Source organism: Geotrypetes seraphini, chromosome 12, assembly GCF_902459505.1.
Source record: "Geotrypetes seraphini chromosome 12, aGeoSer1.1, whole genome shotgun sequence".
Classification (NCBI taxonomy): Eukaryota; Metazoa; Chordata; class Amphibia; order Gymnophiona; family Dermophiidae; genus Geotrypetes; species Geotrypetes seraphini.
In genome coordinates this window covers 28,770,816-28,797,792 of record NC_047095.1, presented here as the reverse complement: position 1 = coordinate 28,797,792, position 26,977 = coordinate 28,770,816, and the positions used below count along the sequence as shown (strand labels likewise).

The 26,977-nt window shown below is 40.9% G+C and overlaps 1 protein-coding gene across 1 annotated transcript in view; it reads left to right on the top strand.

Annotated features, from left to right (window-relative positions):
- HS2ST1 (heparan sulfate 2-O-sulfotransferase 1) overlaps positions 1-26,269 on the top strand; it is a 145,460-nt gene extending 119,191 nt beyond the window's left edge. Inside the window, exons 3-7 of the mRNA XM_033916565.1 lie at positions 990-1,075; positions 14,338-14,476; positions 15,610-15,707; positions 19,647-19,804; positions 24,500-26,269. Coding sequence (XP_033772456.1) covers positions 990-1,075; positions 14,338-14,476; positions 15,610-15,707; positions 19,647-19,804; positions 24,500-24,726 — 708 coding nt within the window. The 3' untranslated portion in view covers positions 24,727-26,269. The remainder of the gene's footprint in view (positions 1-989; positions 1,076-14,337; positions 14,477-15,609; positions 15,708-19,646; positions 19,805-24,499) is intronic.
- The last annotated feature ends 708 nt before the right edge of the window (positions 26,270-26,977 follow it).

Here is a 26,977-nt window from a genome sequence, read left to right as displayed (position 1 = left end):
AACTGAAATAAGGGGACCAAAAATTGGCCTAAGATGGAGGTCTAGGTTTATATTCAGGTCCTTGGGTATGTGCTCGCCCTCCGCCTCTGCCCAGACCTGTTGCAGGCCTCCTATGGGTCTGTCTGGAGCCCTGATGGTCCAGCAGTGAGCAGTCCTTCCCGTGTTCTGTCCCGGCTGACTCTAAACCACCCCACATCCCTGACTCCTGCAGACCGTACCTTTAAAGCCCTGGTGGTTTAGCGGTGAAGTGAGGCAGGAGCGATCTTCCTACACTGCTACCTCATGAGAGCCGCAATCAAAAATGCCTGCCACAAGTTCCTGTTGCAGTCTTGCGGGAACTCACAAGACTGCAATGGGAACTTGAGGCAGGCATTTTTAATTGTGGCTCTCACAGGGCAGGAGTTTAAGAAGATTGCTCCTGCCTCGCTTCACCACTAGACCACAGGGCTTTAAAGGTAAGGTGTCTGCAAGGGTCAGAGAAGCTGGAGGGAGGCGGTGGTTTAGAGTCAGCTGAGATAGGACGCAGAGAGGATTGCTGAACCACTAGGACTTCAGGCAGGCCTGTTTTGGGCACTGGGGGCTGGATAGGAAGGAAGGAGGTAAGGAGGGCTGGGTGCAAGGCAGGGCACTTGAATAAAATCACCCCCTCGGTTTATATTCGTGTCAACCTTTATATTTGAGTATATACGGTAATGCAGAACCAATGTGGTTAGGGTGCCAGAGGTGTGATAGTAAACCATCATCTGTGTGAATGCTTCTGAAGGGGTAGAAATGAAAAGGATAACCTTATGTTCTGCTACAGTAGGGAGAACTAAGGCAGAGGGAGAGAAAGTTACTTTCTTGGTGGTATAATTTGAAGAAGTCTACTGCTGCTCCTAGCTGAGTACCCTTCCTTGTAGGCTTCATCCGTAGTGTCAGTATAAAGTATTTTAGCAAAAGATAAATATATCAGTACATTTTTGATATACTAACCGTTTCATATTTTCTAGGTGCGATTTGTGAAGAATGTCACTTCTTGGAAGGAAATGAAGCCGGGATTTTACCATGGTCATGTTTCTTATTTGGATTTTACAAAGTATGTTTCATTAGATTACATTATATACAGTTCATTATATTTTTCATGCTTTCAAAAGAAAGTTCAGGTTTTCTTCCTTTCATTATTGGAGAAAAGTTCACAGAATATATTTAAAAGATTTCTAAACTACCTTACTTCACTGCCTAAACCAGTATACAAAGCTAAAAATTGTACAGCACATGAGTGAAATGTTCACGGTACTGATTGTTCAACAACCAGCAGTGGAAGGCATTTAGTGTTTACAATGTAATACTGATTCAGTTTGTGGTACCGCCCTCTAGTGACCACAGATGGATAACTGCTGTAGCGTCTCTTTCTTTGAGACTTTTCAGAAACATTTTCCTTCATGATCTAAGCAGATTTTCATGTGCAGTTTCTTTGCTGATTTGACACAACCCTTGGTTTATCACCACAAAACTCCATATAGATATTGATTTTACTTTTCATTAAGTTGTTAAAAGTATTTTTTCTGATATTTTAAGCCTGTGTAACCAAATTATCCCTGGATCCACACTACCACAGTGTCCAGTTTTAAGATTTATGTTTTCCATATGCAGTTAAAACTTTTTATAAATTCAAAATATATAGGTTCCTATTTGACAGTTTTGAAATATTAGGTAATCAGTTTTCAAAACACTAATTATGTTACTAATATTGATACCCAGAACTTTCCAAGGGAATCACTTGGCTGGAAACATGGTTTCAAAGGCTTTTTAGAGCATAGGTGGAGGCAAACCTTTTCCAGTGCTTAAACAAGTCTGATCTAGACTAGCTGCTAGTGGCATGAAGGGTGTGCTGAGCAGCCCTGTGTCTGTTGCTATGCAGGCAGGCCTTGGTTGTGCCATGGCTAACTGTTTCCAGCAGTTGCTGGATGACAAGTCGGGAGGCAGAGGAAGAGAAGCAGCGCTGCTGGCGACAGAAAGTTGCAGCTACTACCAAGCGAGACTGAGCTGAGCATAAGCCTGGCAAGAGGGATTCACAGAAAGAGGAAGATGCCAGTCCCAGAGACTCAGCAACCGCCTACACAGGCACCGCTGCCGGATCAAAAATTACCCTTAAAAGAGTGGACCGTGGAGGAGAGAATGAAAACTGGAGTGCAGAAGTTAAACTTGATAGAGCTGAAAGGAGGATTGCATTCAGGGAGTTCATTTCCAATGATTTGGAAAGACCAGTGGAATTTTCAATAGAGAAACTAGTTGACTGGTTTGATAAGGACAGACCAATACATGGCTGTGGAGGGGGAATAGGAGGCATACGAGGTAGAGGAAGAGGTGATAGATTAATGCAAAGCTTTGATGGCTTACACCAAAGAGGAAAGTGGGAATTTGAAAGGCACTATGGAAGTGACAGAATTGGCATGGAGCAGACAACACCAATGGAAGAGACTACTGAGAAAGAACATCAAAAATTGCCTGATAGAGAATCTGACTGAGCAGGACCTGCCAATAAAGTGTGGGGAAGGAATTCCACTGTACCACTAACACCAAAATAATATAATAATAGTGAAGTATGTCCTTAGTGTGAGGTTAAGAACATAAGAATTGCCATTGCTAGGTCAGACCAGTGGTCCATCGTGCCCAGCAGTCCGCTCACGCGGTTGCCCTTAGGTCAAAGACCAATGCCCTAACTGAGACTAGCTTTACCTGCGTATGTTCTGGTTCAGCAGGAACTTGTCTAACCTTGTCTTGAATCCCTGGAGGGTGCTTTTCCCTATAACAGCCTCTGGAAGAGCGTTCCAGATTTTTACTACTCTCTGGGTGAAGAAGAACTTCCTTATGTTTGTACGGAATCTATCCCCTTTTAACTTTAGAGAGTGCCCTCTCATTCTCTCTACCTTGGAGAAGGTGAACAACCTGTCTCTTATCTACTAAGTCTATTCCCTTCATTATCTTGTATGTTTCGATCATATCCCTTCTCAGCCTCCTCTTTTCAAGGGAGAAGAGGCCCAGTTTCTCTAATCTTTCACTGTACGGCAATTCCTCCAGCCCCTTAACCATTTTAGTTGCTCTTCTCTGGACCCTTTCGAGTAGTACCGTGTTCTTCATGTATGGCAGTCAGCGCTGGACGCAGTATTCCATGTGGGGGCGTACTATGGCCCGGTACAGCGGCATGATAACCTTCTCCGATCTGTTTGTGATCCCCTTCTTAATCATTCCTAACATTCTTTTCGCCCTTTTCGCAGCCGCCGCACAGCTTCATTGACTTGTCGACCAGTACTCCCAAGTCTCTTTCTTGGGGGGTCTCTCCGAGTACCGCACCAGACATCCTGTATTCGTGTGTAAGATTTTTGTTACCGACATGCATCACCACGCTTAACCTTCCTGGGCTTTTTCCAGAGTGAAATACTATCACAACTTAGCCCCACACCTTCACAGGAACATACTATGTGTGAATAAATGTAGTGAGTAAACTTATATAGTGCAAATTACTCAGTATAATTAAAAAAATAATAGTGAAAATCCTGCCCCACATCTCCAGCCGAGAAAAATAAAGTAAACAACCTGAAAAAGTCAAAAACAGCAGTGCTTCGTTTAATTAGTCAGATATCCAATTCTTCAGGAACTGATAAAGTCGGGAGAGAAAAGCTCGTTGTAAAGCTCTCCTCCAGGGTTCAACCAGGCTTGGTTTCAGGATGCAAAAGCCCTTTCCTCAGGAACCAAACATCAGGAGGACTGACAATAAGCTGCCTAACAATAAAAAAAAACTTGACTGTAGTGCTATAGATTAGCGTGCTGAGTACTCCTCCCCCTGCCGAGTAACAAGCTGATACTAGGAGTGACATCGTAAAAGAAGTCTACTGCAGAAGCATTTAATTTTTTGAAAGGGCGACTATGATAAAATGAGGAAAATGGTTATAAAGAAGCTAAAAGGATAAGTTGCAAAGGTTAGGACTGTAAACCAGGCATGGATGTTATTTAAAAATACCATCGTGGAAGCCCAGACCAGATGTATTCCATGTATCGGCAAAGGTGGAAAGAAGAGGAAACAAGGGCCGGCATGGTTAAAAGGTGAAATGAAAGAGGCTATTAGAGCAAAAAAAAAACCAAGAACAACCATCCTTTAAAGAATGGAAAAAGGATCTGAATGAAGAAAATAAGAAGAGACACAAGCACTGCCAAATTGGATGCAAATCATTGATAAAGAAAGCTAAAAATTCGAAGAGAAACTTGCAAAAGAGGCAAAAATTCATAACAATTTTTTTAGGTACAATACATCAGAAGCAGAAAACCAGTGAGGGAATCCGTGGGACTGTTGGATGATCAAAGAGCTAAAGGGGCGCTCAGGGAGGCTAAGGCCATAGTGGAGAGACTAAATGAATTCTTTGCTTCGGTCTTTACGGAAGAAGATGTAAGAGATCTACCTGAACCAGAAATGGTGTTCAAGGGTGATGATGTGGAGGAACTGAAATAAATCTCAGTGAATCTGGAAGATGTACTAAGACAAATTGACAAGTTAAGTAATAAATGACCTGGACCGGATGGTATGTTCTAAGTCAATCCAGTGACTAACTATCTAAGGTGTTCAATAATATGGGTCCTTATTTTCCTTTTAGTTTTGCTAATGTAAAGCAATTTGCAAGGACAAACAATGATAGATTTTAAAAAGTCTGTGTTGCAAGTGTTTGAAAAGTTAAGTTGGCAATTCCTACCTGTCCTAGGATGGGTGAAAGAAGACATCTGCAAGGAATAATCACAGACCAAACATGACCCACAGGGGCAGTGTCCAGTATGACTGGAGCGAGTTGTATTGGTAATTGGAAGTGCTGATGGTACAAGTTTATCACGTAAATTCTTTCCACAGGAAAATGCTACAATGGGCCTACTATCTTTAAAACACGTATGTAGCTCCAAAATATGCCAATTTTTTGAATAATATTGCAAATATCCTGTGATAAATATGTATCTTTTTGGCTCTTAGTCCTGTCTTTAAACGATCTTCTTGATGATGGAATTTTGACTTCTGATATCCATCTCTTTTTGTGTTCAATTGGGTAAGTTTTAAATGACATAGCTATTGCCTGATTTTCAGATTCGTATGGCAAAGTACATAACCTTTTAAGCCTCAAAAATTAGCTATAAAGCGGGTTCCTATGAGCTGTACTTGTTGGAAACTCGAATAATGTAGGCAACTGTTCTTATCGGTAGGTTTTCTGTAAATTGACATATGGAAACTGTAATGGTCTTTTTAAATGAGAATATAAAAAAAAAAAAAAAGTAATTTGATTGAGATTATATTCCATCTTAAATTTTAGGTTGTAGTCATATGAATTAAGCCATGTAAGAAAAAGATTCAACCTGGCCTCAATGCCTCATTCTATAAAATGAATACATCATCAATGTACCTCCTCAATTAAATCGTTCTCGGTCAGAAATTTATTTTCAATGTTAGCAACATACAGATTGGTTAAATCAGGAGCCATAGAGGCTCCTTCGCAGTACCTTTAATTTGTAAATAGAACTTCCCTTCAAAACAGAAGTAATTCTGAGTAAGTGCTAAGGAAGCTAATGCATGTTGGTGTCCCTATTTTGTAAGGTTTTTTTCTATAATTTTGATTGCATCAATCTGTGGTATGTTGGTATACTAAGACTTTATATCTAGAGTTGCCAGATATAATCCCTCAAGTTCTCCATCAAAATCTTCTAAAATAGAAATCATATGTGATGAATCGCATACATAATATGTAATCTTTGGGACAAAGGGGCATAAGAAAAAATCTACAAACTCTGATAATGGTTCTAAAACAGAACCGTTTACCAAAATAATCTACCAGGCAGATTTGTTACAGATTTATGTACTTTTGGAAGAATATATATAGTTGCCACTCAGGCAGCGAAGATAGACAACCAAGTCTCCAACCTATTGACAACAACCCCAGACTACAAGATGTTCAGAAAGGAAATAAAAACTATACTCTTCAAGAAATCCCTTAATAAAGCTTAATACCATGATAAAGCTTAACCCCCCTCTTACCATCCCCTCCCTAACCCCAGATCCTACTTTTCCCTCTCTTGGAAACCTTCTCTGATCTAACGTTGTAACCCTTCTTCCATAACTCTTTTTGTAATCCGCTTTGAACCGAAAGGTAATGGCGGAATAGAAATCTGTAATGTAATGTAATGAAAGGATATTCAGTAATCAAAAATTATTTCTCTTTTGACGTAATAATTCTTGCTGCGTGTGTTGTCTTTGTTTGTTCTTTAATCTCATTCAATAATCTCTCAGTAGGATCTGTCTCAAGAGGTGCATAAAAATGTACATCAGTGATTGGTCAGAGAACCTCCCTGGTGTATTATACTCTTGTCTAAAACCTCTATTCCCTCTCCCTTTGTCTGCTGGCTTAATAATAATATCCTTAATCTTAGCCATTGGAAAGATTTTACGAGCACTGAATATATTACTTGGTGGAATTCTGTATGTCTCGTAGCTAAATTTGAAAAGGCTTTTGCTGAAAAAAGAGATAGTTTGCACACATATCATAAGATATGGAAACCTCTCATAAAATATAGTGACATAGCAGATTTATTTTGCTGAAATTTATTAATGTACATCCATTTTGTTAGTTATATGTTGATTATTGCTATTATCCATTGGTAGTTGTTAGTGCGCTACCTTTATTTGTGCTTTGTTTTAATTGTGTTAATTTTTTTGATGATTGTTGGTTCCTATGTATAATGTAATCTGTTATGATTTGATTATATCTCTCATATATAATAAAAAAAATTATTGAACTAAATAAAATAATAATATCCTTAATCTCATCTAATGTCAAATTTTTATTAAACCATTTTTTTTTTTGCTTTTTCTTTTTGAGAAGCTCAATGTCTCGAAGTATACATTCATTGAAAGTACAATGAGGGGATCAATATGACTGGGGGGTGGGGGGCCCATTTAGATTTTTTCTTCAAAACTGACTGATCAGTGATGGAAGCATTTGTTTCAATATTTCAAAAAAATACTGGCTAATTTGGAGTTTCTTGTTAAACTTAAAAAGATCCACTCTAGTCTGGAAGGTATCATATTTCATAGTAGGAACAAAAGATAGTCCTTTCTGTAATACTGAATTTGACCTTAAACTGCAAACGAGCCTTAGCCTTCTATCTGGAGTGGACTAAAGCCCATAGACAGTCCTCCCAGCTTTTTGTTTCTTTTGACCCAAAAAAGATGGAGATAGCTATCTGCAGACACACTATTTCCAGTTGGCTGCAGATTGCATCTCCTCCACCAACTTTGAGGGTCATGTCAAGGCTCATGTTGTTAGCACCATGGCTACGTCAGTGGCCCACTTGAGGTCATCTAATGAGGAAATTTGCAAGGCTGTGACCATGGTCTTCAGTCCACACATTCACACCTCTCTACTGCCTAAAGCGAGATACCTGACATAACTGGTTTGGTCAGATAGTACTGCAGAATTTGTTTCATTTCTAGAATCTAACTCAACCCTCCTAGGTCCAATCATATTCTGTTCCAGAATGCACCTTCACAACTAGTTTGAATGTGGTTTCAGGTTGATTGAATTCAAGGCCTTGATATTTTGAGTCTCTGTTGTCCTAGCATTGTTGTCTTTGGTGAGCCTGGTAGCTAGGGATTCTCAGATGGGAGAATACTATTATCCTGCTTGTCGTTGGAGAAAGCAAAGTTACTCCCTATAGCAGGTGTTCTCTCAGGACAACAGGCCAAGTATTCTTACATACCCTCCCACCTCCCCTTAAGAGTTGTATTCCTTCAATTATATTATTCTACTGAGGAACCTGCGCTAATGCATCAGGTGGGAAGATGCTGTTTACACTGGGCAGCGTGTGCACTGGGCGCTGTTGAATGATGTTACCCAGATACGAGAATACTTGACCTGCTGTCCTGGGAGTAACTTCTTTCTTTTTTTTTCATTGACTTTCATAATAAACTATCCAAAATTAAAAATACAAATTTTGCTTCAGTGCCAGTATATTGGAGATCTAATAGATACCCAGATGGGAAAAGTTTTCCTTTTGGATCAGAGCAGAAACTTTGATAGGAATCTCATAAATAGAATAATGTTCCCTTTCGGTGTTGCTTGGCTATCTGGCAGCTACTGTTCAAGTGACTTCATATGCATCAATTTCTGTAAACATGTTGACCCATCTGTACTCTTAACAAATAAGAATGAGTAAATGGAATCTTTGCTCCCTGCAGTAATGGAACATGTGCATCAGCTGAATTTGCAGACTTATGTTCCATCATCCTTGGTGCCAAGCAATAGTAACCACAAATATATCAAATATTGAAAGGGGAGCTCTAGCCCTTGTCCAAGGAGTTTGGACAAGAAGGCACAAAACATAGAGCTAAGAGCAATCTTTGATGCTCTTGGAACTTTTCACAAATATGTTGAGAAAGAGAATCCTATTCCAGATGGACGATGAAGGTACATTAAAAAAAAAAATAAACAAGGAGGAACAGGATCTTACATTCTCTGTAAAAAGCATTGAAGATCTGTAGTTAGGCTCAATCCTTGCAGGTTCTTCTTTCAACAACATATATTGCAGGAATTCAGAATATGATTGCAAATTAATTCAGTTCTTGCCTGGAGCCAAGAGACAATAGATATCATCTGACAATGGGTCATCCTAATAATAGATACTAGAGTGACACAGTGACCATTACCATGGGAATTCCTATGGTAACAGGAAACTGTTGCTGGTTTTGCCTGGTATTACCATGGTAGTGGCTGACCGTTACCATGGTAGTGCCACGAGAACAGGAACTGCTACCATGGTAATACCACGACAATGGGGATCCAGGCACCTTCCCCAAGCCTAGTTTTTAAAATGTTCTTAGTGGTCTAGTAGGCCCTTTCCTGCCCCCAAAGAAGCTAACTTTTTTTCTGCCACTGCTAGCGCCACCGCTGTTGCCAGTACAAACATTTTCAAAATGGCTGCCCCATGAATCTTGGAATCCATTTTGAAAATCTTCAGACCTGCAGTGGCTCTAGCAGGGGCAGGAAAATTGGGTTCTTTCCTGCCCCCAAAGAAGCCACTAGACCACCAAGGATGATAAGTAGGGTAAGGGTGGGGGAGTTGGGGTTACACCACAGAAGGGAGAAATACTCAGGAGAGATAGATGGCAGGGGAGAGGAGAAATGGATGGATGGCAGGCAGAACCAGAGGAAGGAGGCAAAGGTGTAGCAATGGGCAGGCCTGGCTGCCCATCCTGCATGCCCACCCAACAGCAGAGAACTTTTACACACCTGCATTGGGAAAGCATGCTGGGTCCCTGCATCCCCCTCTTTTCACTCTCTGCCAGCCGGCTTCAACGGGTCAGAGTCAGCAGCAGCAATTGCTACAGGCTGCCTGCCAGTAACCCAGAAGCCTCTCCTCTGCCGCTGTTACAGCTTTCTGTTTTTACCAGGGCTTAACATGTTTATTTATAATGCTCAAGGCTCATAAAATTGCATAAAATTATGTTTCACCTTTGAGCAGGGAGACATGGGGCAGGGATGAAAATATGCAGGAATGGGGAAGGGACGGGGATGAATTTTTATCTCAGTATCACTTTAATTAGATACAATTGCTTGGAAAACAAGAAGCTGCATTGAGTATTTTAGCATACAGTGAGGGAAAAGGACATTTGTTTAAATATGTCTCCCTGCTAGCCTCATCTTGCTAATATCCAAGACTTTGCAAAAAAAATGAAATGGGACAAAGCCTCCTTAAATCTAATAGCACCTTTCAGGTTGACCATATTTGACTTTATTGCTATGTCCCCTTCATCAGATGTGCCTTTAAAACTTTTCCCACTGAGCAGATACGAGTATTTACTGTAAATAACTTAAGTTTTTTGGTAGGGATATACATTTGTTTGAAATGACATAGGAAATATCAACATCATGTCCCATGTCATTTCATATTATTGGCAAATGAAAATGAGCAAAATACACAAACCTTTGGGGGGGGGGGTTCATATGTGATCAAACGCCGGAGAAACAAAAAACCACAATGGTTCAACAAGGAAATTTCGGACCTCATTAAAAAGAAAAAAGAAGCATTTATCACCTACAAACATCTTGGGAAAAGGGAGGCAAAAGAAGACTATCTGGCCAGATCTAAGGCTGTCAAAAAGGCAGTCAGGGAAGCCAAACTTCGAACAGAGGAAGATCTAGCACGGAACATTAAAAAAGGGGACAAATCCTTTTTCAGGTACATTAGCGACAGGAAGAGAAACAAAAATGGGATAGAACGCCTTAGGCAATCAGATGGAAACTACGCAGATTCTGATACTACCAAGGCAGAACTGCTAAATGAATACTTCTGCTCAGTATTCACCTGTGAAGCACCGGGAGCTGGTCCACAACTACAGATAAGAGACAGCCAAAATGACCTGTTTCATGATTACGAATTTACACCCAGTAGCGTCTACCACAAACGAGCGACGAAAATGATAGGAGGCTTGCGCCAGAAGACGTATGAGGAGAGACTGGAAGCCCTGAATATGTATACCCTAGAGGAAAGGAGAGACAGGGGAGATATGATTCAGACGTTCAAATACTTAAAGGGTATTAACGTAGAACAAAATCTTTTCCAGAGAAAGGAAAATGGTAAAACCAGAGGACATAATTTGAGGTTGAGGGGTGGTAGATTCAGGGGCAATGTTAGGAAATTCTACTTTACGGAGAGGGTGGTGGATGCCTGGAATGCGCTCCCGAGAGAGGTGGTGGAGAGTAAAACTGTGACTGAGTTCAAAGAAGCGTGGGATGAACACAGAAGATTTAGAATCAGAAAATAATATTAAAGATTGAACTAGGCCAGTTACTGGGCAGACTTGTACGGTCTGCGTCTATGTATGGCCGTTTGGAGGAGGATGGGCAGGGGAGGGCTTCAATGGCTGGGAGGGTGTAGATGGGCTGGAGTAAGTCTTAACAGAGATTTCGGCAGTTGGAACCCAAGCACAGTACCGGGTAAAGCTTTGGATTCTCGCCCAGAAATACCGGTAGCTAAGAAGAAAAAAAAAATAAAATTTAAATTGAATCAGGTTGGGCAGACTGGATGGACCATTCGGGTCTTTATCTGCCGTCATCTACTATGTTACTATGTTACGAACTTTCAAGACTCAAAGTAGACAAAGCCATGGGACCAGACAATCTACACCCCAGGGTACTCAGCTGAGTGAAGTTCTGGCTGAACCACTATCCATGCTCTTCAATCTTTCCATGCGCAAGGGAAAAGTACCCCTAGACTGGAAAACAGCTAACGTAATTCCACTCCACAAAAAGGGCTGCAGAACAGAGGCAGAAAATTACAGACCGGTGAGTCTTACATCCATAGTATGCAAACTCATGGAAACACTGATCAAACAGAAACTTGACAAAATTCTAGACGAAGAAAATTTACGTGATCCACACCAACACGGATTTACCAGGGGAAGGTCCTGCCAATCTAATCTGATTGACTTCTTTGACTGGGTGACAAGTCATCTGGATGCCGGGGAGTCCCTGGACGTGATATATTTGGACTTCAGCAAAGCTTTTGATAGCGTCCCATACCGCAGGCTGTTGAACAAACTAAAATCGATGGGATTAGGGGATACATTCACTGAATGGGTAAGGGATTGGCTAGATGGTAGGCTTCAAAGGGTGATGGTAAACGGTATCCCCTCCAAAACATCAGCAGTGATGAGTGGAGTACCTCAGGGCTCCGTCTTAGGGCCGATTCTATTCAATTTATTCAAAGGGGATTTGACCCAAGGGCTTAGAGGAAAAGTATCACTGTTTGCCGACGCCGCCAAACTATGCAACATAGTAGGCAAAAGCAGTGTGCCTGACTTTATGACACAGGACCTACGGCAGCTGGAACAGGGGTCATCAACTTGGCAGTTAGGCTTCAATGCTAAAAAATGTAAAGTAATGCACCTAGGCAAAAAAAATCCACACAGAACTTACACACTAAATGGTGAAACCTTGTCCAGGACCACGGTGGAACGTGATTTAGGAGTGATCATTAGCAATGATATGAAGGCTGCCAATCATGTGGAAAAGGCTTCGTCCAAGGCAAGACAAATGATGGGCTGCATCCGTAGGGGTTTTGTCAGCAGAAAACCTGAAGTCATAATGCCACTGTACAGATCCATGGTGAGACCTCATCTCGAGTATTGTGTTCAATTCTGGAGACCACACTACCGGAAAGATGTGTTGAGAGTTGAGTCGGTTCAGCGAATGGCTACCAGGATGGTCTTGGGGCTCAGGAATCTCACGTATGAAGAAAGGTTAAAAAAACTGCGGATGTACTCACTGGAGGAGCGAAGAGAGAGGGGGGACATGATTGAGACCTCTAAATATATCACGGGGCGTATAGAGGTGAAAGATGATATCTTCAGTCTTACAGGGCCCACGGTAACCAGAGGACACTCGCTGAAAATCAGGGGAGGGAAATTTCAAGGTGATGCTAGAAAGTACTTCTTCACCGAAAGGGTGGTCGATCATTGGAATGAGCTGCCTCAGCAGGTGATGAGGCCAACAGCGTGTCAGATTTTAAGAGAAAATGGGATATTCATGTGGGATCTATAGGGGAGTAAGAATCAGGGAGTGGGTCATTGGTATGGGCAGACTCGATGGGCTATGGCCCTTTTCTGCCGTCAACTTCTATGTTTCTATGTAGTGTGCAGCATTTTAAAAAAATTACTCCCTTAATGAAAGAATTGAAAAAAAGGAGGGGGGAGAAAGAAAAATTCCCCCCCAAAAACATAGAAAGCAACACAACGTTTTGGCTGCACACCCGTAAGTTTTTGCAGTGTTCTGAAAGTTGAACAGCATAATACACTGAGATACTGCTCGCATCTATCCTTTTGTGGCATCCATGAACTGGAGAGCTACAAACTATGCAGAATTAAATGAAATAAACCAGCTTATCCAATGTCTGTGTATGATTCATAATGCTTATAAACTGATTAGGAGTACCATATATACTCAAATATAAACTGAGATTTTTGGGCCAAAAAAAAGGATCCAAAATGGAGATCTCAGTTTAAATTTGATTCCCCCTACCCTCCGATTTGCACGCTGCCATCCCCTCTCCCCTCTTCTGACAGTTTGTTTGCTGTTGCCCCCCACCCCTCGCAAATGGCTTCACATCTGCATGTTGATGTCCCTCCTTCCACACCCTCTCCTCCAAGATTACTGTTGTTGCTGTCATTCACTGCGACCCCCCTGACTGACATTGCACTTACCATGCTGAACAAGCTGCCAGCGATCCTCCGTGTAGGGCCTTGAGCTTCTGTGCATACTCAATGCCTGCTGGCTCCCGCATTCTTTGAAAATCTCAAAGCCAGCGGAAGCCGGTAGACCTTGAGCATTCACAGAAACTTAAGGCCCTATACCTGCCCAACATAGAGAATCACTGGCAACTTGTTCAGCGCAGGTAAGTGTGGTGTCGGGGGGGGGGGGGGGTCCCCTGGTGTATCATAGCAGTGTCAGTTAACTTGGAGGTTGGGTTGTGGAAGGGAGGGACAGCAGCGTGCCAATGGTCATTAGGGAGGAGAAGGGACACTAGAACCATGGTCATGGGTGGGGGGAAGAGAGGGAGTAGGACACTAGGACCATATCTGGTCATCAGATATGGTGGTGGAGGGCATAGAGATGGACAACAGCATTCCAATAGTCATCCGGGGTGAGGACACTAGCACCAGTCATGGGGGTGTGGTGGAGAACAGAAGCGCCGGTCATTGGGAGGGGAGCAGGGAGGACAGCAACACAGCGATGGCATAGTGATGGAGAAAAGTAGCACAGATGGTCATCGGGAAGGATGGGAGGGGAGAACACTAGTGTGCTGTTCATTGGGGGTCAGGGTTGTGAAGGACAGAAGCACAAGTCTTGGGGGAAGGAAAAGACAACCGAATCAGTCATTGGGAGAGAAGAGGAAAGGACAACGGTTAATAAATGTGTTAAAACTTATGACAGGGACTTCTAGTTTTGTAGATGGCTCACCACGATAACCCAAATGTCTTATCTTGGTTAATATTTTACTCAACCTACCCCCCTACCCCTCCACCCCTTTTTTTTTTTGAGGGGAAAGGTTACCTTGGTTTTTATTTGGATCGGTTTATATTTGAGTATATACAGTATGTGGCAAGCATAATGCTCTTAATAATGCAACTTTAGTGCACATTATATATTTTCTGTTACACATACCAACAAGTGTAATGCTAATACCATAAAATTCTTAATATGAATAAATTCTTAACTGCCACCAAGTAGTTAAGAGTCATTTTTGAATATGTCTGTTCTATCTCTGATTTAGGTTTGGCGTTAGAAAGAAGCCAATTTATATAAATGTCATAAGGGATCCTATTGAAAGGCTTGTTTCTTACTATTACTTTTTGCGGTTTGGAGATGATTACAGGCCTGGCCTACGAAGACGAAAACAGGGAGATAAAAAGGTAAATCTATATCATGAAGTGCTCTATTTATCTTTTGCACAGTTAGAACTTACTATAAATCACTAATATCCTGCTAAAACAATATTTTGTTCCAGTAAAACAAATGGCAAAAAGACTCAAAATGTATTGGTTGTACTACTTAGCTCCCCTAGGAAAAGACTACCACACCGGTGAGATGCAGAATGTAATCCTAACTTAGTAAATGATGGTAGATAAGGATAATATGGCCTGTTGGAACTTGCTCATGCAAACCAAATATTAAGCTGTACAATTTCTTCCTTTCCCTCAGATAACCTTTGTGCTTGTCCCATACTTTCCTGAATTCAGCTACAGTCCTTGTCTCTATCGCTATTTTCCTTAGGTTACTTCTGAGTCTTTGCCCCTTTCCCCTTCATTCTGAGAGCCCTTGTTTCAGAGCTTCCTTTCAATTTAAAGAGGTCCATTTCTTATGTATTTATACCATAGAAGTATTTAAATGCCTGTAATATTTCAAAGTATACATAGTTAGAGAAGAAGAGATGGTAGATGGCATGGTTAGGCAGACTAGATAGGCCATATGGTCTTTATCTGCCTTCATTTTTCTCTGTTTTTATGTTTCTAAATCCTACTGCGGCTCTTTGAAACCTTGCATAAGTCACTTAATCCTTCATTGCCTCAGGTACAAAACAACTTGTGAACCCTCCAGGGTAATATCTACTTTGCCTGAATGTAATTCACCTTCAGCGAAAATGGTGTGATCCAAATAAGTAAAATAAAATGAGGTACCAATATTCTTTGGTAGCCAGATATGTTACATTGCTCTTACAGTTTCATATGATTGCTAAAATGAACATGTTCTAAAGGCAATGTTCCCTCTAATCTATTCAAAGTACATCTACCTATATTCTGCCAGCGGGAGCTGGCTAAATATTACATTTTTCAATAGCAAGGGACAGGCAAATTCTGCATCCTCCAGAGGACCTTCTAACCCTAGCGATTGAAAATGTTGATTAAAAGGTTTGTTTTTTCCATATGCTTATTGTGTTTACCTGCTCCCCTTCTTCTCTCTTGTTTTTAATAGCTGATTAGATTAAGATGCTTGAAATGCAAGAGAGGAATTGATATCTTACAGTGTGTCTTTGTCTTGGTTCCAGACCTTTGATGAATGTGTAGCAGCTGGAGGCTCAGATTGTGCGCCAGAGAAGCTTTGGCTTCAGATTCCATTCTTCTGTGGCCACAGCTCAGAATGCTGGTAGGAAGATCATTGGTTTGCTTTCCTAATCAACTGCATATTGTCACTGTAATCTTTGTTTAACAAGACTCTCAATGAGTTGTAGGCTAGATTTTGAAAGTGAATGCTGGGAATGAGTGTAGCAGCATACAGATCCATGGTTCTTATACTTTGATTACCTTCCCAAGAAATTTAACTTAGAATTCTATATAATATTTCTAGTGCTGACTTTGAATTATTGCTTGGCAAAATAATTATAGAAATCCTCTATCATCTGTACAAGAAACAATATGATGTTGTACCTTTTCCACTCTGAATTTATATTGATCAAATTCAGTTCTGGCTCAAAAGATGGTGCCTAAGCCAACTTGATTTGCCGCCTCTTTCCCAAAGCATCGGCAGCACCCCATTCCATTAGTTTGGTATCTGTTTCTCTCTTCCCTCCCTCTCCCCACATGGGTCTGATGTTTCTCCATCTTCTCCTTCCCTCCCCCAATCTATTGTGTCTCCTCTCTACCTCTCCTCCTTTGCCTGTGGTCCTTGAAACTTGCCTTGAGTTAGTGGTAGAAATAGGCTGTCTGGTGTGTACCTGAGTCTTCCTTCTGCCATGTCCCCCTCCACTAATACAATTTTCTGTGGCAGGGTGTGGTAGAGGGAAGATTCAGGGGCAGGCCAGAGACAGTCTCTCATTGATTCTACTAACAATTCATGGCAAATTTGCAGGTCGTAGGCAGGGGATAGAGAGGAGAGGATGTAATGCCAGAGCCTTGGGGAAAGGAAAGCTTAGCCATTTGGCACCATTTATAGCGGCAGGGAAGGGGTTAGAGAACGACTGCAGTAGAGAATGGGGAGAGAGTAGAAGAGATGTTGGACCAAGGGAAAAGGAGAAGAGGGAGCTATGCCTAAAGGGGGATGGGGGAGGGAAGGGAAGATTTAACTATTGGACCAGATAATGCACTAGCGATAATTTTAGAAGCAGGGAATTTTGGCTCCCTTTATCATTGGCACTCTGCACCAGTGCCTCACCTGGTCCAAGCTGTCATGTTCAAACTGTAAGTATTTTTTTGAGTAAATGTACATTGTTATTTTGAAAAATTATTAGAAACCTTTTGCTATTAAAAAAAATCAAATGTCAGATCTTTTTTTCATTTTGTGAACATCAAAAGAATTGGAATATCTTAAAAAGGAAAATAGATAAGTGCGATTTCTTTTCAACCAATATAATCACTTTCTAGAACTTAGGGTTTTAATTTAAGTGAATTATCAAGAAAACTTTTTTGTACTTGGAAAATTGTAAAGGATAAAACACCCCCTTTTTTATCAGGATTCCCCTGTTCAACCTTTTTGTTTTTAAAAGTAATTACTAGAAAATGTATTTTGTAGGGGTGCTACAGATCTGTATCATACAGGTATTGTGATAGGTGTTTTCTACTTTAGTTGTCAAGGTGGGGTGGTAGTCTCAGAACCTGGGCCAGGGCCAGATACACTCAGTCAAGGTAAGGTATGGCAATGCTGCTAGAAGTATTTGTGGTGACAAAGGAGGGGGAAGGGACAAGTCTGTGACTTTTTTTTGCACATCATGTGCACCACCATATTGCAATCTTGCCCACATATAAATTAGCTATTTAAATTTTTTTTTAAAAAAATAACCCTGTCCATATCAGCCATCATTTTTGGTATCATTGTACAGCTAATTCTTCTGTATGGAAGTGGTCTGGGTCCTTTACAGGATTAGATTGAATCTCAATATTAAACCTACACCTTCAGTTTTGTAATTTACTTCACATTCCTTAACAGTGGAATCTGGGTATTTTTCCTTACAACTCACCGTGGGGAAAAAAAATTTCAAACTGTGGAGTCACCTCAGATACTTTCCAAAAAGACATGCAGAATATCCACCAGCCCACCCTGATTCATTTTGCATTGAAAACCCCCAAAACATTCTGTTTTGGTGATAGTGACGTCTGATTACTTGCTTTATTGTGGTGATGAGGTATCAAGGGCTTCTAGTTTCAACAACCTTTACTTAAATAGTCTTACTTAAAATCTCATCTCTGCAGACTTTTTTTTTAACTAGTGAAATTAGAATAGTAAAGGCTTTGAGAAAGTTTTGACTCCTGCTGCAAGTATATAACCTCTCTATCAGAAGAAAAGCATTAAAGTTAGAGAGATGGCCTAAAAAAATTAGCTTTGGGTCATGAAGGGGTGTTGAATTGAAGATTAAAGATTGGGAGGGGGGACCTGTAGTTAACTGCAGGTTGGGGATGGGGATAGAGTCCATGGGGTGGGGTGGGTAAGGACAGAGCCTGTGGGGACGGGGACAGAATTTTCCCCTGTGTCATTCTCTAGCGACTAGCCTTAAACAGGCTGTTCCAACTAGATGGAACTGCATCTATGAAACATTATTATCTTCTGAAAACTGAACACCTTAGACAACTAGCAACAAAATTCAGTAATTTAAAAAAAAACCTGCAGAAGCTGCTTTTGGATTTAAATAAAGCACCATTAAATGACATCATTTGTGTCTTGTCTGCCTTTGATGTTGCAACAAGAGTCTTGTATACTGATCAGACTCCCACCATCTGCAAAATCCTTCTATTACATGCCTGGTTGCTCAGGCATCTTTCTGATACTTCAGCGGTGTTGCTGCTATCAAGGAGCATTTCTGCCATTTAACAGATATTTCCAGTGCAACAGTAATGGTATGCTGAACCTTAGGGTATTCATCCATTCTCGCAAGCATACTGCAGAAAGATGTCAATCACAGCTTTCGAAACCTCCTCCTTCTTTTAAGAGTCTGCTGCCCCCTTCAGGCAGTAACAATCCAAAATCCCCAGATAAAAATCAAGCGAGGTGGGTAGCACTGCAAAGTTGCCAACAATTACTAAATCATAAAAATTTTAATAATAATATTTTATGTATATGTAGCCTCAGTGCAATAGATAAAGCTAACAGTGCTTTGGCGAACCAGTGCTCCAGGCTTAACCTATTGTAGCCGGGCTATTTTTCAAGCCTCGCTGTGCACCATCACAAGCCTACAAAAGTGCACAAATCATAATTATAAAGCGATTAAAGAAAAAATTAAATTTTCATAAAGTGCAAGTGAAATTACAGTGCTACCGACTTATCAAGATTAATGCTCAAAAAACCAGCGAAGTACTTGGAACTTATCTTCGGTAAATGCCTGAAGGATTTTAACTAGCGTTGTTCAAAATGTCCCCTTAATTTCCAAACGAGGCATAATATACAGCCAGGTTCTCAGCTCAACTGGCCCAATTTCAGGTTCAATACCCTTCGTCAGGAGCTATGAAGAGGAAAACTTGTAAAGCTGTTACAGGACTAGCCGAGAATCAAGTAGACGCCGCCAGCTCACTGTAACACATCCACCAACCATTACTCTCAATGGTGAACAGATCAGACAAGGTTTCCCCATTTCGCCTTCCTCTCGGCTGCATCAAGAATCTTCCTGATGGCTCTTAGAATACTTCTCTGAGTGATGCCAGATGCCACTGACAATCCAAAAGAAATACTTCCTGCATTGACTTTGTCCCTGTGTCATTCTTTACAGACCTAGAGAGCTACAAACCAAACAGATTTCCAAACGACTGTGTGAGACATACTGGCATATAGTGGAGGCAATGCAAACATAGTTCATGATTAGGGTATTCTTGAAAACCTGATGGGTTTACAGCCCTCTGAAATTGCAGTTTGATATCCTTGCCCTGCATCATACCAGAGCTCTATATTGGTAATTAATAGGACTTTGTCAAATGGAAAAACTCTATTTCCTTGCTAGCTAGTTTTACTATAAAATGGTGGTGGTTCAAAGGCATGTTGCTTTTATCTTAAACATTAAATTGGTAAATTTTAGTGTTTTGCAAAGTGTAAAACTATCTAGAAAGGTGCTATTTCTGGCTTTAGATTTTCTAAGCCTGCTGTCATTTTTCTATCTTATTTTAGGAATGGAGGAAGCAGATGGGCTTTAGAGCAAGCCAAATACAACCTGGTTAATGAATACTTCCTTGTGGGAGTTACCGAAGAACTTGAAGACTTTATTATGTTGTTAGAAGCAGCTTTACCCCGTTTTTTTAGGGGTGCTACAGATCTGTATCGTACAGGTATTGTGATAGGTGTTTTCTACTTTAGTTGTCAAGGTGGGGTGGTAGTCTCAGAACCTGGGCCAGGGCCAGATACACTCAGTCAAGGTAAGTTATGGCAATGCTGCTAGAAGTATTTGTGGTGACAAAGGAGGGGGAAGGGACAAGTCTGTGACTTTTTTTGCACATCATGTGCACCACCATATTGCAATCTTGCCAACATATAAATTAGCTATTTAAATTTTTTTTTTTTAAAATAACCCTGTCCATATCAGCCATCATTTTTGGTAGCATTGTTCAGCTAATTCTTCAGTATGGAAGTGGTCTGGGTCCTTTACAGGATTAGATTGAATCTCAATATTAAACCTACACCTCCAGTTTTATAATTTACTTCACATTCCTTAACAGTGGAATCTGGGTATTTTTCCTTACAACTCACCGTGGGGAAAAAAAATTTCAAACTGTGGAGTCACCTCAGATACTTTCCAAAAAGACATGCAGAACCTATATAGCATAACAAACCTATCTTTGAAAAGACAACTTCAGTCATATTGATTCAAACCCTACAGTACCAACACACTTTTGTTGGTTAAAGAGAACAAGTAGGACTGCAGTGCTAAAATAAACCTTCACCTCAATCAAACATGCAGAACATGGACAGATCCTCAGTTAATACATAAGGAACCACAAATTAAAAACAAAACATGTAGCGAAACACTGAAATGGATACCCACCACCACCACCACCAAAAGCCTAACTTTGTGAATAGTGCAATGTTAAGAAAATAAAAGAAACAGACTTGCATTTTCTCCTGTACTGTGTAAAATACAAAAATAAGAGATACATCTTCTTTAAAGCTTACACATTCCAATTCTTACAAATGAATTTATTTTATTTGTTTTCTATCCATGATGTCTGGGCAGTTTATCTTAATACCTATAATCCCACCCTACCTACACAATCCCATTTATTAAATCTTTGTACACTACAATTAAATCCTCCATGATTTTAATATTAATATTTGAACATATTTGAGCCTTACATTTATTTTAGTAAGCTCATGGTCATATTTTATAACACGTTTGCCTATATGTTATGAAAAAGATTGCCCAGAATGTAATACATACGGTGAGTAAAGTCTAATAAAGACTTATTAAAATGGAAAGCTGATATTTATTCTTTCCTTAGTGTCAGCTCATAAGCTATATTGTTTTCTCTACCGTCAGCTAGTGGTAGGTTGTGCTGTCTGTGCTTCTGTCCCTGGCCTAACTCCCTGCTCTCCTGGTCCTGGTCAAGCATAATGGCTGCTCCCATTTTCACAGTCTCGGACCATACCTGATTGAGCACAGAGCTTGGCTCCGCTGCCCCAAGTCACACTTTTTAGTCCTACTAAGGCTTTAGTCCGTGTCATAGCTATGGCCATGTCCAAAGAATGGAAGATCCCCATCCTCTTCACTTCTTGCTCTGTTTCCCCAGTGTCATGTGCTGTTTCCAACTTTGGAAACAATTCAAAGAGGGGACTGTCTTGGTGGCATCAGAATCGCAGTACCTGATGTCATCGGCAGGCACAGCAGCTATTTTGAATGCTGCAGTTTTATTTTCACATGCTGCTGCTTCTCTGCGGCAGGAAGTGTTTTAGTCCCCATCAGGACTTGGGGAAGTGGGGGACCTTCTTTCCTTCTCCCCTTGGTTCTGACTTTGGGGGGACCCCAATGGAGCCCCTGGATGTTTTGGCCCCAGCGTTTGGCCCAGTTGGTCAGACACATCCTACAGTTGGATGGTGGAGCCTCTGGGGCCCCCATTGTACACTCTAAGAGGCACAGAGTTGAATTGAAGATTCAGGAGTGTCTGGCACCCTTAGAGGCCCTCTTGGACTCCCAGGTCCCCTCACTAGGAAAACTAAGTAAAAATTGGTCATATGTGATCCATCTCTCTTTTGGAAACGGGAACCTTATCGATGAGGTGACAAGGGACCTTTCTGTGCTTAAGCCTCCAGCTGCAGACCCTGTACAGAAGGATCTGCTGCTGAAAGGGTTTGCAGGGCCCCAAAACATTTTTACTTTCACAAGGTTCTCATTTATATGATGATGGCAGAGTAGGAGGCCGCCTTCAGGAGGCTAGGGTTCAAAGGATCAAAGATTTAAAAAAAGCAATGTCGCTATGAACACTTGATCACCTTTACACTTTCAACCCAGAGAAAGTCGAGAAGTACTGGGTATTCCTAAGGTGGATGCGCTGGCAGTTTACATTCAGGTACTCTTAAGTATTTCTTCCTCTCTGTCCTAGTGGGCTTACAATGTAACTACAGTACCTGGGGCAACGGAGTGTTAAGTGACTTGTCTAGGGTCAAAAGGAGCAGCATAGGGATTGAACCCACAACTTCAGGGTGCTGAGGCAGGGGTTCTAACCACTAGAGCATTCCTACATTCCAAAATATCCTCTACATCCTTTGCTTATGTCAGGATTTGGCTTGTTTTTGAAACCTGGTGCAGGGAATGGAGGACTCGGATCTTTGGGATTTCTGGAGCAGGAGCTAGTTTTGAGCTCCTTGAGCGTTCAGGTTGCTGCTTTGTTCAGTTGTGAGGAGAAAGTGAAGGGCACCTTTCTGGCATTGCATAGAGAGGTGGCTTGAATCCTGAATGAGATGGCGCATCTGTTTGTCTTTCTTCTTCCTTCCTTTCATAGGACCTCAGTCTGATTCTCTAGGCCTTTGCGCTTGACCTTCATCAAAAACCTTACTCTCAAGATGGTGTTTCTAGTGGCTGTCACCTCTGTTCATAGGGTGCCTGAGTTGCAGGCACTGTCTTGAGACCCATATCTTTCCTTTGTTGAGGACTCTCTGTCCTTGCATACTGTCCCCTCCTTTCTGCTGAAAGTGGTGTTTCCATTCCATGTGAATCAGGTCATCTGCTTGCCCTTCTCTGTGGCAAAGGGTTTGTCTCCTGGTAACCAGAGGGCTGCACAAGCTGGATGTCTGGAGGACACTCCTCCGGTATATTAAGGTGCCGTATGAGTTTCTTCTTTCTGATCCTATTTGTGCTTTTCCATGGTCCTCACAAGGGCCAGACAGCTCTAAGGCCTTGATTATGAGATGGATTAAAGCAGGTATTGAGTCTGCCTATATATGCAAAAACCATCCAATGCTGAAAGGCAACCTCTTGGCCGGTGGCCTCTCAGGCAATTTGCAGGGTGGTGACTTGGTTGTCGTTCCATTTGTTTGCTAAGTTCTACACATTGGATGGGTTGGCCAGAGTCCACTCAGAGTTTAGCAGAGCTATATTTCTGGGGGCCCAGTAGATTTACTTCACTACATCCCTGTTGTGCAGAACTGTGCCGACGCTAATGAAAGAGAAATTCTGTTATGATAATTTTCTTTCCTTTAGTCAGAGACACTGTTCTGCAATCCTGCACTTGGAAGATATTGGCTCGGGGCTCTGGTTGTGCTCTGTGAATCCTTGTCAGTTCTTTTCAACAACAACAAAAAACCAACCCCTGATTCTTATTCTGATTGGCAGCAATACAGGGTTCATGTGATACTGCTATATCCTGATATATGCAGGGTAGCGAGTGCCACTGTGGTGTTTTGTGTGCTTGATTATCATTGCAGCTTCAATGTTTTATGGGGTATGGGTGTGTTACAAAAAGGACCTTCTGTTTTTGGGGCTAATGCATAGTGGATTATTCCAAGGGAGCAAGCACCCCAGCTTATGCCAGTGATGTCACTTGTAGAATTTAGTTTTCTCTACCTCCACTGCTGGTAGGGAATGATAATGATGTTGTTTAAAGGAAAAAAATTATTATTTCTGCTTGATTTCCCCCTCTTCTACGCCTTATGCATGCCAACATACATACAGGATTAACATAAAGCAATCTGAATTGATTCCCCAGTCATTAGTAGCAGTATAGAAGCTTACAATAAACAACATTAAATCAAAGGGTTCCCCCCCAATATTCAATAGTATTGCCAAGTTTATAGTATATTTTACCTACCTCTCCACCCCCCCTTTTATTTTTAACCCGTATGCTTTAAGCTATGCATATTCACATTAAGGGGGGTGTTTTACCAAAAATGTAATACCTGTTATCTGCAGTAGGGCCCATAGGAATAAAAATGTGCTAAATGTTTAGTAAAAGACCCTCTAAATCTAATCTGCCGCTTCTCTTTCTATAATGATGCATTTAACCATGTGAAAAAGAGAAGAAAACAAAATTATTTCATTATACATATGAGCTGCTTGAGTGAATAAATAGAAATGAAATTTATATAGCAGTGTAATGATAATAAAAAAAGGTTTGTGTTTTCTTTTTTTTATTTTAAATCATGTTTATTGAGGTCAACCAGAGTAACACAGGGCATACAAAGAATACAAAGGCAAACAAAAGCGGCTGTGAGCAGTGCAAAACAATACAATCATCATCACCAGCAGAGAACGCAATAGTAATGATATAAAAACCACAGTATGCGTGGACAGTAATAATAACAAAAAGAATGAGGAGCCCACAGCCCCCCACCTAGAGTGTATCAAAAAGAACAAATACACTAGCCAATGAGAGTGTGGGGCTATGGAACACCTCAGGCTCCTCGGGATAGGTACTACACCTTAAAAAATTTCTGGGGTCGCATGGGGGACCCGGGATGTCCTTGCGGTTGGTGTGTTCTCAGAGCACGGCCTGGAGCTATCTGTCGCTCATTGTTTTCTTTTTTTTTAATTTTAGGAAAGAAATCCCATCTCAGAAAAACAGCCGAGAAGAAAGCACCTACAAAAGAAACCACCGCAAGGCTGCAGCAGTCTGAGATATGGAAGATGGAGAACGAGTTCTATGAATTTGCACTGGAGCAGTTCCAGTTCATCAGAGCACATGCAGTACGGGAAAAGGATGGTGAACTGTACATTCTTGCACAAAACTTTTTCTATGAAAAGATTTACCCTAAGCCAAACTAAGAGCAAAGTACACAGATTAATGGACAAAGTCTTTGGTCATGCTGTTTCATGCAGCCCTGGAGATCTGTGTGCTGATGTACCTTTGAGACATTTCACTGTTCAGCTGAGATAGTGGGCTGTGGTGCAGTGCAGGATTATCAACACTACAGAGGCCCCAGCACTAACTAATCTTTACAAGAGGAGTACGGTAAATGCTGCTTCTCTGAAGAAACCTCCACTTGCAAAAACGTTCAAGCCCACAGCAGTTCTAATTTAAATGTTAAATAGATAGATAAAACCATTTTATTTTTTATTTTCTGAATAACTGCTTTCATGTAACGGGAGAGATCCATGGTAGAGCATATGGCAAAATTCAGAATATAAACACCACTCTACTAATAGGTCTTAAGACATCTAATTTGAGTTACTTTATAAACGCAGAAATAGATCCCAAGTAAAGCACCATCATAAAATCTCCCCAGTTCCACAGTGCAGTTAATATTATTCCTGCCACAATGAAACAGCTACTAGGACTTACTAAACAGCAACTAGAAAAAAATATTTCTTTCAGTCCTGAGTGCTTCCATTTAACATTTCCCAGCAGCCATAGGAGCCAACTTTCAAACGATTGGGGATGCTAAACCCAATGGAAATTACCCCATCCTAAACATTTGTTTATTGCTTTGAGACATGATCTGAAATACACTGGTACTAACCAGCGGATTCTTGCTGCTTTGATCTATCAGTGTTGTGACATGGGGATCCCAGGGCACTGTGGTTTATTTCCAGAGATGATACCACCAAGGTATTATCTGTACTTCCTGTGTAACTTGTTTATAGAGTAATAACAAATAGACATTTTAAACTCCTTGGCATTTCTGTACTGGGTGCTGTGTTTAGAGGAACATTGAGTTCCTTCCCTTTCAACTAATGTGAGGAAATAATTTATTTCCAATTATACCTAAATACGGTTTGTATGCTTTTATGAATATTAATAGCCGTTGGTTCCCAGGCTTGTATGTTATTTTGAAGGCAAAGCAATTCACTAAATTCAGATAACATCATCTGATGACTCTAGACTCTGACGTGGAATACTTTCCAGAGCTTTCAAGTAAAAACTTGAACCTAATGGTCATGAATTAGAATTCTGTGATTTGTGGGATTTCTCATCTTTTTCCTTTGTTACTAATGATCATGACATCCACTTTTTATTTAATTATTTTGTTTTGCTATTTGTACAGAGTTTCTCTTCTTCGCATTTTTTTTTATTTTGCATTCTTATTCTTTACTCTCTTGCTTTGTTTTGTTTTTGCAGGCCCTTCTTGCAGCAGTGTCTACAAACCTACTAGTTTATCTATCTTTTTTTTAAGGGTCATCTGTCTGCTTTTAAAATTTGGTTCTTCTTTTGGTTTTGGACCTTGGGAGACCTTGGGCACCAAAATGGTAGATGTTGTTTAATGTGAGCAAGTGCAAAGTGATGCATGTGGGAAAGAGAAACCCAAACTATGGCTAGGTGATGCAAGGTTCCACGTTAGGAGTTACTGCTCAGGAAAAAGATCTAGGTGTCATCGTTGAAGACACGTTAAAACCCTCAGCTCAATGTGCAACGGTGAGAAAGCAAATAAAATGTTAGGAATTATCAGGAAAGGAATGGAAAATAAATATAAAAATGATATAATGCCCTTGTATTGTTCTATGAGATGGCCACACCTTGAATACTGTGTGCAATTCTGGTCACTGTATCTCAAACAAGATATAGTGGAATTAGAAAAGGTAGCGAGAAGGGCAATGGAAATGATAAAAGGGATGGGATGCATTTCCTATGAGGAAAGACTAAAGCAGCTAGGGCTCTTCAGTTTGGAGAAGAGATGGCTCAGGGGTGATATGATATAGAGGTCTATATTGAGTGGAGTAGAAAGGGTAGATGTGAATCACTTGTTTAATCTTTCCAAAAATACTAGGACTAGGGGGCATTCGATGAAGCTACTAAGTAGTAGATTTAAAACAAACTGAAGAAAATATTTATTCACACAACATGTAATGCAACTCTGGAATTTGTTCCTGGAGAATGCGGTGAAATCAACTTAGCAGGTTTTGGAAAGGTTTGAATAATTTCCTAAAAGAGAAGTTCATAGGCCTTTATTGCGATGGCTTGGGGAAATCTACTTATTCCTAGGATAAGGAGCAAAAAATCTGTTTTACTAGTTGCAATCTAGCTAAGTTCTTGACACCTGGTTTGGCCACTGTTGGAAACAGGATATTGGGCTTGATG